The sequence below is a fragment of the Chelonus insularis genome, unplaced genomic scaffold, assembly GCF_013357705.1.
Source record: "Chelonus insularis isolate UGA/USDA-ARS -01 unplaced genomic scaffold, ASM1335770v1 contig_24_pilon, whole genome shotgun sequence".
NCBI lineage: Eukaryota > Metazoa > Arthropoda > Insecta > Hymenoptera > Braconidae > Chelonus > Chelonus insularis.
The window spans coordinates 1,778,145-1,790,436 of record NW_023276446.1 but is presented as its reverse complement, the minus strand read 5'-3'; the positions used below and the strand labels follow the sequence as shown (position 1 = coordinate 1,790,436).

At 30.5% G+C, this 12,292-nt stretch overlaps 2 protein-coding genes across 2 annotated transcripts; both read right to left on the bottom strand.

The window, feature by feature from the left end:
- Positions 1-381: 381 nt before the first annotated feature.
- Positions 382-7,630, bottom strand: LOC118064790 (uncharacterized). Its single transcript, XM_035079659.1, has 2 exons — positions 4,523-7,630; positions 382-4,386 (listed from the first exon to the last, which is right to left on the bottom strand). Exons 1-2 carry the CDS (start codon positions 7,427-7,429, stop codon positions 382-384), a joined length of 6,912 nt encoding a protein of 2,303 aa, XP_034935550.1. The 5' UTR covers positions 7,430-7,630.
- A 453-nt stretch (positions 7,631-8,083) lies between these two features.
- On the bottom strand, positions 8,084-9,201 carry LOC118064757 (lachesin-like). The gene is made up of 3 exons (XM_035079608.1): positions 8,929-9,201; positions 8,600-8,852; positions 8,084-8,532 (listed from the first exon to the last, which is right to left on the bottom strand). The coding sequence occupies exons 1-3, from the start codon at positions 8,972-8,974 to the stop codon at positions 8,130-8,132; spliced, it is 702 nt and encodes a 233-aa protein (XP_034935499.1). The 5' UTR covers positions 8,975-9,201; the 3' UTR covers positions 8,084-8,129.
- Between the last annotated feature and the right edge of the window lie 3,091 nt (positions 9,202-12,292).

The following is a 12,292-nucleotide window of genomic DNA, read 5'->3' as shown; positions in this document are numbered from 1 at the left end:
ATTCATTGAAAACTTTTTATTTACATATAAACATTGATATCTTAAGCAATTAGCCATGTCTACCGTCCGATGTATTAATAAGCTTTAGAATTATGAAATTTTTTGTACATCTTTGTTTGGTTTAATAAAACATATTTACGAATAATTTTGATTTTCTTGTATTTGTGATGTGATTATTTATTTAAAAGACATCCAAAAGATGACTCCTTTTTAGCATACATGTAGAGCAATAGCTGGATTGGAGTAAGAGGTTGTTGTACTATTATTTGAAATAATAATGAATTATTCTACATTTTAAATAAAAAATGCATGGGTGTGTAGTGCGACTTAACGTGATATATTTATTGATGAAAACAAACTTATGCTATTTTTGATAACATTTTATAAAACATCTGCCATTGTCAATTCTTCTGCTTCATCTTCAAAATTTTCATCCAATAAATTATCAAAAACAGTAGATTGATGACGAAATACAACAGATTTTTTAGGTTTATAACTTTTCATCGATAATTCACCTTCACGCATTTCCTTGACTTTTTTCTTAAATTCTTTTTTACTCCTGTTTGATATAAATTTCCTTGGGGGAAGACAATCCAAAGGTTTAGATATCGATTCTTCCACCATCGTAGAATGTTTGCCAGAATATTTGCTAAATTTCTCAACGCATTTATCTTCCAAAAAGTCTACAGTCCTTGGATAATCATCACAATTTTTCAAAAATTCAATAGCAGAGTATCTATCAAAGTCTTGCTGAGGAGTTTTTTGTAAGGATCGATTTTTCTCGACATCTTTTTGTAAACTTAAAACATTTATTGCTGAAGACTGCCTATGTAATTTTGAACGTCCAATTTTTTTATGCCAGCTTGTACTGAGTATCACATTTTTTAAATGATCGACAGACAAGTCTGGTTCTGGAGAAGTAGCTGGTGGATTCTCAAGATTGTTTTTAATGCCAAGAGCAACATTTTGTCGATATTTTTGGTAAGAATCTTCGTTAGGAACAGTAATAGCACCAGATATTGGAGTATTTGGCCCGCAAGCAATTCCTGGATACAAAAAAGCACCATGTGAACTTAAGAGTATTTTTTTAATCTGAGTCTTTTTATCTTTTTTAGCTCTCTTCTGATCATTTTGATTCTTTTGACTGACAATTGCTGTAGGACACCTCTCTTGTTTAAAATGAAAAGTTATTGGTGTGATAAAAAACTCCAGTCTTTGATTCGTATTAATCATTTTCACCAGAACGTAAATTAAAGCATTCAAATTACGACATCTAAGAACATAAAGAGCACCATGATGTCTTGAAAACAGTGGTGGACCAGTCCAACAAGGATCTGCAGCATAAAATCCATCACCAGTAGCTAGAACTGCTATAGAAATATTCCCACATTTTAATAAAATATTAGAGTACTCATTTAGAGTGTATTTGAGCAAAGCAGCCAAAGTTGGTCGTCTTTTTCCACCATAAAGAACTCCGCATTTTGTAATCCCAACGTCTATCTTCCAAATATGAGGAGAAACTTTGAAAAACGGTTGAAGATTAAAACTATTAGAGTGCTTATGTTCTTTAGCAGCAGCTTTCAAACTTTCTGTATAATAACAATCACCACAAATAACAGCAGAATCTAAAATAGCTGGTCCCCATTTTGAAGGATGACATAAAAATTGCATTGCAAGAATTGCTATACAAATAGCCTCTTTATTTTTTCCTTTACGATTCCCAAAGCGATTATCATAAGCTCCCAGAGTACCCCACAAAGAATAAATCATGTTAGGAATTTCAATAGTATAATAATTCCATAATTTTTTTACTGTTTTATTCTCTTTTAAATTCGATCGTTGCTTGCATAAATCATCTTGATGCTTGCCTTGTTTCTTTTTAATTTTCGAATGAGCTGAATAATTATGTCGAGCATGATCAATACTCCAATGATAATCTAAATAAATCCACATTGGATCTTCTTGCAATTTATCTGATGAAATAACATTTATAGACTCAACGTGAATTTCATGAATAAAAAATCCAGTTACGTCTTCAATAAAATTTGATATCATTGACTTCACCATCTGACATAGTGATGAAAAAATACCCAAAAATCCAGCACCATTTTTCACTTTTCTTCCTCTATCATCATTCTGATATGGGTTGAAGTAATAATAAGCATTCGTTGCTGGAGAATACCAGAATCCATAACAGCAGTTAGTAAAGTGTATAATTCCAGAATTATGCTTGATAAAATATTTCTTGAATTCTTTTAAAATTCTTGAGCACATGTTCTCTTTCTTTTTTTTCTCTGGTAGATTATCAAAGTCATCAAAACTAACTAGATCTAGTGCAATGTCTCTAAAGTCAAATACTCTGTTCATTATTGGAATATTCTTTAGAATGTGTTGAGCATGATATTTCGCACCACTGCATTGTCTGTATAAATTTTCAGAAGCTTGAATTATTTTATCTACCATGCTGGGAATAGGACTTTGCATAATATCTCTGTTTACTGTAACCGACAGCAATGCAGCAAAGTAGCAACGTTTCAGTTGTGGTTCTTTTATCTCTTCGAATAGCTCAAAGCCAACAGTACCAAGGATAAACTGTGGTCTTGAACAAGGCAAAGCGGTATAAAAGATTTTCTCGATATCATAAAAGTCATTTTTCCGATGGATCTGAGGAAGAGAAACTAGAGAACTACTTTCATGAAGTCCATTCATGTCCGAACAGTCAGGATCTAATTTCCTAGCATAAGAAATCGTAATGATTCGCATTCGAAATTCCATTTCTTCAGGTTCATCAATAAGTAGAACAATTAATTTGATGAATTCTTCTAAATCAGTTGATGTAACAATTTTTAAATTTGGAGTTTTAGCAACTGTGTACCAAAAGTAATAACGAGCTTGAACTTTCATCAAGCCAATATGCATTTTTCCACAAGAAATAAATGCTCCAGTATAAATAGGAGTATCAAAGAGCTTTTTTATTGACATTGTGAGATTCCAGTCTTCCTTTGAATATAATGTGCCATAATGAAGAGGAGCAAACACAGCTTGAAACCGGTAATTTGCAATGTCAAACTCAGTTAGAAGTCCATCTATCATATTATTTACTGTAGAATCTTCAGCAGCTAGAAGACTATCAAAAGCTAGGTCCTCGCAAGCCTCAACAATCCCTCTGATTGTCCGAAAACCCCATCGAGATGGCTCGTGAATACAGGACCAAGCCATGATACATAAATCAAGAGGTTCTGCGAGAATAGAGTGCTCGTTGAATTTTCTATCGAATGGCTTTCTTCTCGGTAACTCGATTAAGGTCTTGGATTTTTTTGTCCCTGGTGAACTAGACATGAATGCTGGTAGATTAGGTCGTGTGATGTCATTTTCAACTACTCTTACTTCCAGCACTGAAGCATTGAAGTTTTTTAACGCAACGAATCCTCGCAAACTTGTGTCAAAGTCGAATAATTCTTTTTCTTTGTTTTTTATCCAATCAGATAATTCTATTAACGATGAACTTCTTTGTTGTGATGTTATTTCGATGTCTTCTATCGATTCTTCTTCAGTATTTTCTTCTGATGAAAGAAATGATGACGTTGAAGTATTTTTATTTATATCTTTTTTCTTGCTTTTGAACTTCTTCTTTTCTGTCACCCATTCCATTCTTGTTATGTGTAAATTATAAATACTGTAAGGATTGTTTGAATTAAGATTACAGTACTCTTGAACCTTTTTAATAAAATCATCAATCTTATAGAATTCTAGAAGACATGCAGAACCATTCTCACTGACATTACCCTTTTCATCACATGAATAAGGATCGAAGAGATAATACCCATTGTTCGTAAACCAAAACGCGTACGACGCGTTTTCGAATACTAATATTCCACTTGAATGTTTTTTCAAGTATCTCTCTAAACTACGTGAGATTATATCCATTTCATATTTCTCAGGCTCAGCGAATATTTCTTCATTTAGAACAATATAAAATTTTACTTTAAAAAGCTCTAAATTGTAAGTCCATGTTTTTACTCGGTACTTTAAAACTCCAGCATCTTCATAAAGAGCTTTTGCTTCGAGAATTATATCATCAATGAGACTTGTTCTGAAAAACTTTACGTTTATTTGAATTTTTGTTAAAAGACATAGAATTGCAGCGAAGAAACATGCTCTTAATTTACATTCTTGAATGTCACTTCGATCATCTAATGTCTTACTTCCTAGGATAATACCATATTTATCTTCAACTGGAATAAAACCAATTGATTCTCTTAACAACTCAGGTTCTTCACTTTGCAGCTCTTCTTGCTCATTGTCATTTATTGATTCTTCCAATTGACTTGATGCTTCTGAATGGTGCGAATAATCTTCTCCAGTTTCTTCAGAATTTCTTGGCTGCTAAAAAAAAATATCAAATGAAACTATTCACTTGAATTAAATATTGAATAATTTTAGAATAGTTTGATTCTAATAATTAATTATAACTTTATTACGTGATATTACCACTTAAGAAATAATATATAAATAGATTTACCTCTTTCGATTTCGATTCTGAAAAAATCAAATCCATCATAATACTTTCAATATTATCCCCAAGTGTCTTCATTACTTTTTTCTGCTGACCAATATTGGATAGCTTATCAACTTTTTTATTTCTCTCTTGACAAGGCTTAGGTTTTATCTGAGGTGTTGGTGTCTTGATGATTGGACCAAGTGGAATTATTGTTGGATTAGCTTTGATCTCAGTAGAATCATCATTAATAAAATCTTCAAAACGGTGTAAACTTCGTAACTGTCTTGAATTCTGGTTTTCTCGGCATTCTCTTTCTTCTTCTTCTTTTTCTTTTTCATATATGCCTTCGTCATGAATATATTTTTCATTGATTGCTCTCAGTGGAGTGAAGCCGGTTGGTAAAATTCGAGAATAAAGATATTTTTTCAAAGGCAATTTGATTATCTTTACAGCTTCTTCACGAACATTTGTAGTATTAATAATTGTAGCATTTAAAGGTTCAGAAGATGGTAAATCTGTCTTTACAGCTAATTTAGAATCAATTGAGAAACATGATACTAAAGATGGAACAGATTGAGAAGCTTTTTTGGCTGCTAAAAGCAAAGCGAGGACTTTCTTAGGTGGAGAAACATATGGTGGCGGAAGATTGTACTTTAATCTTTCATACTCAGCTACTTCTTTAGCCTCAGTATCAATTATTTCTTCTTCAAGATTAACATTGGCAGTTAGAAGAAACAAATTTAATTCATCTGGAGAATTTGACCGATCCTGTTCAGGAATTTCTATCAATGGATCTTCGAAAATTTCTTGAATTTCCTCCGTTATCTTTTGTAGTAATTCTTCTCTTTTTTCATCTTCTCTATCCTCGTCTGTTTCATTTTCCTCTTCATCACTTTCTTCATCCTCCTCGTCTTCTTCATCCTCTTCTTCTTCTTCTTCTTCTTCTAATTTATCCAGGTGATCTTTCTCTATCTTTTTCAATTCCTCTCGATTCTTTTGTTCAATTGACTTAAGTGCCAATAAATCTTCATCAGTCAACGGTAAAAACATCGTTTGATACATTTCAACTCTTTCTTCAGGTGTTTCTACTTTTATCGAAGCAACCTTTTTTTCTCGATCCATTGATTGAATAGAAATGAAATGAAAAGTGAATTTCCTATCGTTGAATTCTAAAATTCCATGAAGTAAATTTACTAATTCATTTATTGAATCTGTAACTAAGAGTACAGATGAGCCTCCTTTCACTCGCCATCCTTCATTGTCACTACCATATGGTTGGAATAAGAAATAATATCCCTCTTTTTTCCAAATGCCATACATTAATTGCTTATTTTCTAAAATTAACTCATTATAATCATTGAAATATCTTTCAAGAGCTTCTCCTAGATTCACTAGAGGATCTGCATCTCCTTGCATAATTGATTTTTTATACTGAAAGTTCACCCAATTATTTCCAATCTTCATCTTTTCTGGCAGCATGGAGATGTCAATAAATTTAGGTACTTTATTTATCTGTATCTTATCATTGTCATCATCTTCCTCTTCTGTTGTTTCACTTTCTTCTTCCTCCGTTTCTTCATCCTCATCATCATCATCTTCTGTTTTCTCATCATCTTCATCCTCTAGGTCTTCTTTGATCTTTGGACTGCCTCTTTTTATCCAATCAATTATCGAAGAATGTAATTGATTTCCCAAATCCAATATTGAGTTTAAATCAAAGTTACTCCATAATGATGGATGTTTTGATTGAGCAAAAAATATAGCACTAATTGCCACTGAAATACCTTGTCTCCCTCGAGAAGATTTGTCATACTCTTCAGAAAGACAATTCTTTGAACTTTGTAAAATCAAGCAATGTGGATGGATAATTTGAAAAAATTGAATCTTTTCCATCTGATGATTTTCCTCTTCTTCATTAAAATTTTTTCTTAATTCTAAGCTTTCTCCATCCTCTTTCCTCGCTTTTTCTTTCATCATAAAATTATTTACCTCTTTCATCAACTCAGGAAATTGACTTTCACTATTTTTTATTCTTTCCGCATTCGATCGTGGTCTTGGAATTATATCAACTTCAATCTTACATTGATCTATAATCTTCTCAGGAGATAAAGTTGGTGGAAGAGGTCTTCGATTGACCTTTTTTTCACGATAAACTATTTCATTCTCTAAGTCGTCCGATGCAACTTTGATATATAAAATTCTTACTCCATGAATAAAGAATTGATCTTTTTCAGTACTTCCAGTATTATCTAAAATAATTTCAACCATTTCTTCTATTGAATTGTTCATAGTGACACAAGCAACAGCTTCTTCATATCTTTTAATATCTTCTGGAGTTTCACAATCATCTAAATTCACTCTGAAGCCTGCTTCATCACAAGCAAAAGGATCAAAAAAGTAATACTTATCTTCATCTTTCCACAAGGCATAAAATGTATTTTTTATTTCAAATATTCCTGATTGATGTTGCTGAAAAAAATCAACAAGTCCTGAATCTATTGAATATTTTCCTTTTCCTTTTGCTTTCTTTGCTGCACCAGGTATAATATTTGCTTCAATGTGAATCTTTGCTGCATAAATTCCCAGATAAATGTCACCCAGGATATCATCAAGAGTTAATTGAAAATTCTCATCTACTTTCTTCCCTATGGCTCGAGCTAAATCAAGTAGATAAATATGAGCGTGGTTAAATATCAAATCTAATATTGGAGTAGACCAGTTGTTAGCTCGAATTAATCTTGAATAAACCAAAGCACTCAGTGCAACAATCAAATGACTACGTCCTTGAAAAACTTCTGGAATTTTTGAATGCATTAAGTGAAAAGAACTTTTTACAAGAGCTCGAGGACCTTGAATATCATAATCACTGGGTCGACGTTCTGCTCGCCCAGATAATTTTTTTAATTCTTCAGACTTGTAATCCATCATTTAAACTGTTGCACCAATTGCGATGGAATATACAACAAGTTTCATTTTTACATTGCTCTTCTCCAAGATCATAAAAAAAATCCTCGTATGATCAAAAAGAAAAATCAACTTAGCAACTGTAAGATGCAAAACACACTCATAGTTAATTTTAAGAAAGAAGCAAGAGTTTTTAATTAGATCGGGATAAGGTTATGTCATTGCTAAACTCCTCGCACTAATTTTCTAATTTTTAACCAACTGAAACGTCAGTCTTTTTTTTATTTTCATTGGACAGAGATGATGTTATGTAAATTTTTTATCTATTCTTTAGCTTCATAAATAACAATTAATTCAAAATAGCCAATTATTTTTAGTATTTCTTGTTCCATCCAATTGTATAAAGACGATTAGATATTTACAAGTGTCATTGACATGCTCATTAAATCGACAGTAGTTAGATCAGTTTATTATCAATAATTTAATGGGCCTATTGTAAATAATCTACCATTTATACAAATAAAAATTAATGACTCACTCATAGCTATAATATTTAGTAATTACGTGTCGAAATATACTTAAGACTATTGCAACACATAGTTATATTAAAATTTATATTTTTTATTAATGAAGTTGATGGTTAATACAAATCTCTATTACATAGTTTTGTAAACAAAAATAAATGATATTTTAAATTATCATTTTCAACAATTACGGTTTTATTTTAAATTTCAAAAGAATATTCAGCTTGTCCTAATTCATTCTGAATAAAAAATTTATAAGTTCCATGATAGTCACTGTCTTTCGTTGAAATAGTGAGAACTGCAGATCCACTGTAGTTCATAATGAGTATTTGGTATTTATAACTATTACTCAATACTTGATTATTTTTATACCAAATTATTTCACCCTGTGGAACAGCTGAAGCCTCAGCAGATAATTCAATGGCATCCAAAACATTGTTGTCTTGGAATATTTTTTTTACACCTGCACTGCGAATAGATGGCTTTGACTTGAGGCTAAGAAGATAAGATCGCGAACTGGGCAACGTATGTTCCTCGTAAGCTCTACAAATATATGATCCAGCGTGTTCTGGTTTTACAGATGGAAAACTGAGAATATTTCCCCTACAACGTAAAAAAAAATGTTTAATTACCCATGATGATGTTTAATAAATTTAAAAAATATTCTTACCGGTAAACTTTTTCTCCATTTGGCAATCTGAGATTACCTTCATTCTGTTGAAATAAATTTATATATTCTGGTCTTGACCATTCGACAATTACATTGGCACCAGGAGTTCCCGAAGCGTAGCACTCAAATTGCACTGAATCTCCAACATTGGCAAGAATATCTGTTGTGGTGTTTTCATAAATATCTGGTCTAGTTAATCTAAAAAGTGGATCATTGGAAAACCCACTTTCTGGCAATTGTAAACTACAGAAAACTGGAATAACAATAATATGTTATTGTTGATGTATGACTTTACAAAATGTTGCTGAATTTATGAAAAAGAAACTTACTTGGAGCCGTAAGGGTGGCGATAACACTCAAAAGTATGAAAAACATTATTAATTATTATTTTCAACTAAAAAATGACAGTTAAAGAAAACTTTGAAAGAAAATTTTTAGTTTGTCTATCTATGAAGTGAACAGTTCTTTATTCGACTTCAAAATGATTGGTAATGACAATCAGATGTTCTTCGAGGCATTTTTAAGGCCTTTAAGTATGTTTATGTAACCTTGAAAGATTGGATTAAGTCGATAAAAATGTCAGTAAACAAATATATATTCTATTCACTGTTCCAAACTATCGACTCATATTAGAGTAACTTATCAGATTTGATAAAAAAAAACATTACATTATATTCCATTGTAAAAAAATGACTTGGCGTCATCAAGTTAAGTTATTCATGATATAAAAACCGTATAAAGCTTCTATCTTTTTTCATTCAGTCAAAGAAGGTTCAATTATACTTTAAAAACACCATTTGTTTTTTTAAAAAATAAATCTTTTGTTGGAAAAACAAACTGATGACTCATTTTAATAATAATAATAATAATAATAATAATAATAATAATAATAATATTAAAACAACAAATTATTAATACATAAATAATGTATTGACTATTAAAATTCAATTATTGAACTTTCTAGTTATCAGAAAAAAAAATTATTTCAATAACATCTCGTTGGGAAACAACATGTTAAATCCACAAAAAAATTTAATTTATATAAATATTAAGATGTGTCTGACATTCTTTTTCGTCATAGCCGAAAATCGTCGAAAAGAGTTGAACATTTCAAACGGGTATGACGAAAAATTATATTTTGCCACCCTCGCTTTCAGATCGGGTTGTAATTTTACACGTGGTTTGAATTAGTCTACTTTTCCTCCCTAGGTGTGAAATATGCTATTTTTTCATACCCTAGCTCCAAGTTAAAATTTGCTCCCTGTTTTCAAGCGACGTACTACCCCAGCACTCTACCACTAAGCCGTCATTCGATAAAAAAATTTACAAGATTTATAATATGTCTCCATCTTCGATTGATTGATCAATCACCAGTTTAGTAATCTTGTCGTTACATACGCCATGATGGCAATCGCTGCACCCTACCGTCATTACAAGTCATTAGCATTTGACTCGACGTCACACTATTCTGCAGTATAAAATAAAACTTGAAAAATTATTATGAATGTTAAACAGAATTATTATTTATTTACTGTGCTGTCGACACCATGCAGAGTCAATTATTTGTTACATGTATTAATTATTTATTTAAATTTGAATGAACATTATTTTTTTAAACTAGAAGATCGTCATTGCTCATTAAAATTAATGACTTATTGCTTGTGTCATATACATTTTGCATAATACTTTTGTGTAATTACAAATCTCATTTTTTTTGACACGTGGTAAAAGTAAGATGATTAAATTTATTTAACATACTTTTCACTTTATAAAAAGTTTGTAAATATTTATTATCTATTCGTAGCATTTTAATATTTAACTAATCTCTCAAAGTGTTATTCTGAGATGTTTGACAGAATTATAAATTTACAAAGCAAATAAAAATGTGTCAATATCATTTTAACGATATTTTACTCCAACATAATCATTCAGCTATTGCTCCAATTATTTCTTATTGCTTACAACATGATTTTTTAACTACTGATATATCAATAAAGTTATTTCAATATCATGTGTGATAATTTGTTATATCATTTGTTGGTATAAAAATTGTTTAATTAAAAACCAATCAATTTGTCACTCTAGACGATATAAAATAGTAATTTTACGAATGTCTCGAAATGATAAATATTTATAAAAATATTCACACATAAATTACAATGTTGCATCGTAAATTTGTATGAATTAAAATTGTTAATGTATTTAAAGTATTTTTTACGACGTGCACAACAATAATTTCAATGCTAATTTTATATAATATCGCAAAAAAAAATACTTAGAAATTACTGAAATCTTCTAATTAGTAGTGATGATTGATTATTGTTCCTGATAACGAGTTATGAAAACGTTAGATCATCAAGTTTCCATTCTTTTTATAGTAACACAGGATATAAATTGAAAAAATAAATAAATAAGTGTTTATTGGGGTTGAATAAGTATGTCTCTAATTCGGTATTGAATGAGTATTCATTGGCATTAACCAACTATCTACTTGATTGCAAAGTTTCAGATGAATACAGAACCTTGATTTAGTTAAATAAAGGATTACTATGATTAACTCGAGCAATTACTTACTCTATAGAAGTAATTACATCTATGTCTATAAATTTACTTTAAGTTCAATTTTATTGCTTCATGTTTACATTACAAACAGTGATTGAAAACTGATTATTTTTCTAACTAAAATATGATTATATTTCTTGGTGAACCTGTTCAAGTTGTCATCCAATCATCACGCATTTTTTGTGTGCAATATACTCTGATTTTTATGAATGTATATTTCCTTATTAAAAATATGTATTCTGACATATCTTTAATACATTTTTTAAAAATAGATCAATTAAATTCGAGTTTAATCAATTATTAAAATTTGTCATCTTTTTAAATTAATTTGAATTGTTCTGAATGATAAGTTAGCTTACTGCATAAATGAATGAATAAAAATTCCCTAGAAAACTGAAAATATAATCGCTTATTATTTATCAAATTAACTTGTAAATTTTCTGAATATCAATTTTATGCTAAATGCTCACAACATGAGTTAATAAATTAAGTATAATTAATGAACTTCACAGCATAAAAAATAGATATGATTGTTACTATTTAATATTGCATTATCATGATATCAATTGATTTTATAATTTTTGGAGTTAGTGCACATGCTGGTGAGAAATAGTTTTGCTAATAAATCCCTTGAGAATGGCGAAAATTTGTGCATACGAAAATAAGTAAATCCCTCGCAAACTTTGTACTTCATACATTCTGGAAGATTGGGTTTAATCCTAGTGAGGGACATGTGTCTGCCGGAAACCTAAGGATACTGTTGAGTCGTTGACATTCGGCCTCGAGATCCTCGTCGACCTCGTCGTTGCTGAAAGTATTCTCCACTGCTCAGTCAACCTCACAACTGATCCTCCAACAAATTCACTTCCTCATCAGGCAAGACCTTCTCACAATTGGCGAACTCTTGCAACCAATCCTGCATTTTTGTTCTGCCAGTTTTTTTTTTGGTTCAAATTATTTATATTTATAAGTCGAACCGATTATTATCTGTCAAGGAGATCACTCAATTACGTGACCTTTAGTATTTTATTCATATTTAATTATACATTAGTTGTAATTTTATACTGAATTCATGAAAATTTTTTTTAGTTTATGTACTTTTACTTGTAATTTTGTAATTTTTTTTTCTTT

Excerpts from the sequence above, each read along its gene's own strand:
- LOC118064790 (XM_035079659.1), bottom strand. The coding sequence starts at position 7,429 with ATGATGGATTACAAGTCTGAAGAATTAAAAAAATTATCTGGGCGAGCA. Across the intron at positions 4,387-4,522 it reads CAGAATCGAAATCGAAAGAG|CAGCCAAGAAATTCTGAAGA; the intron begins GTAAATCTATTT and ends ATTTTTTTTTAG.
- LOC118064757 (XM_035079608.1), bottom strand. The coding sequence starts at position 8,974 with ATGTTTTTCATACTTTTGAGTGTTATCGCCACCCTTACGGCTCCAA. Across the intron at positions 8,853-8,928 it reads CGCCACCCTTACGGCTCCAA|TTTTCTGTAGTTTACAATTG; the intron begins GTAAGTTTCTTT and ends TTGTTATTCCAG. Across the intron at positions 8,533-8,599 it reads AATGGAGAAAAAGTTTACCG|GGGAAATATTCTCAGTTTTC; the intron begins GTAAGAATATTT and ends TTTACGTTGTAG.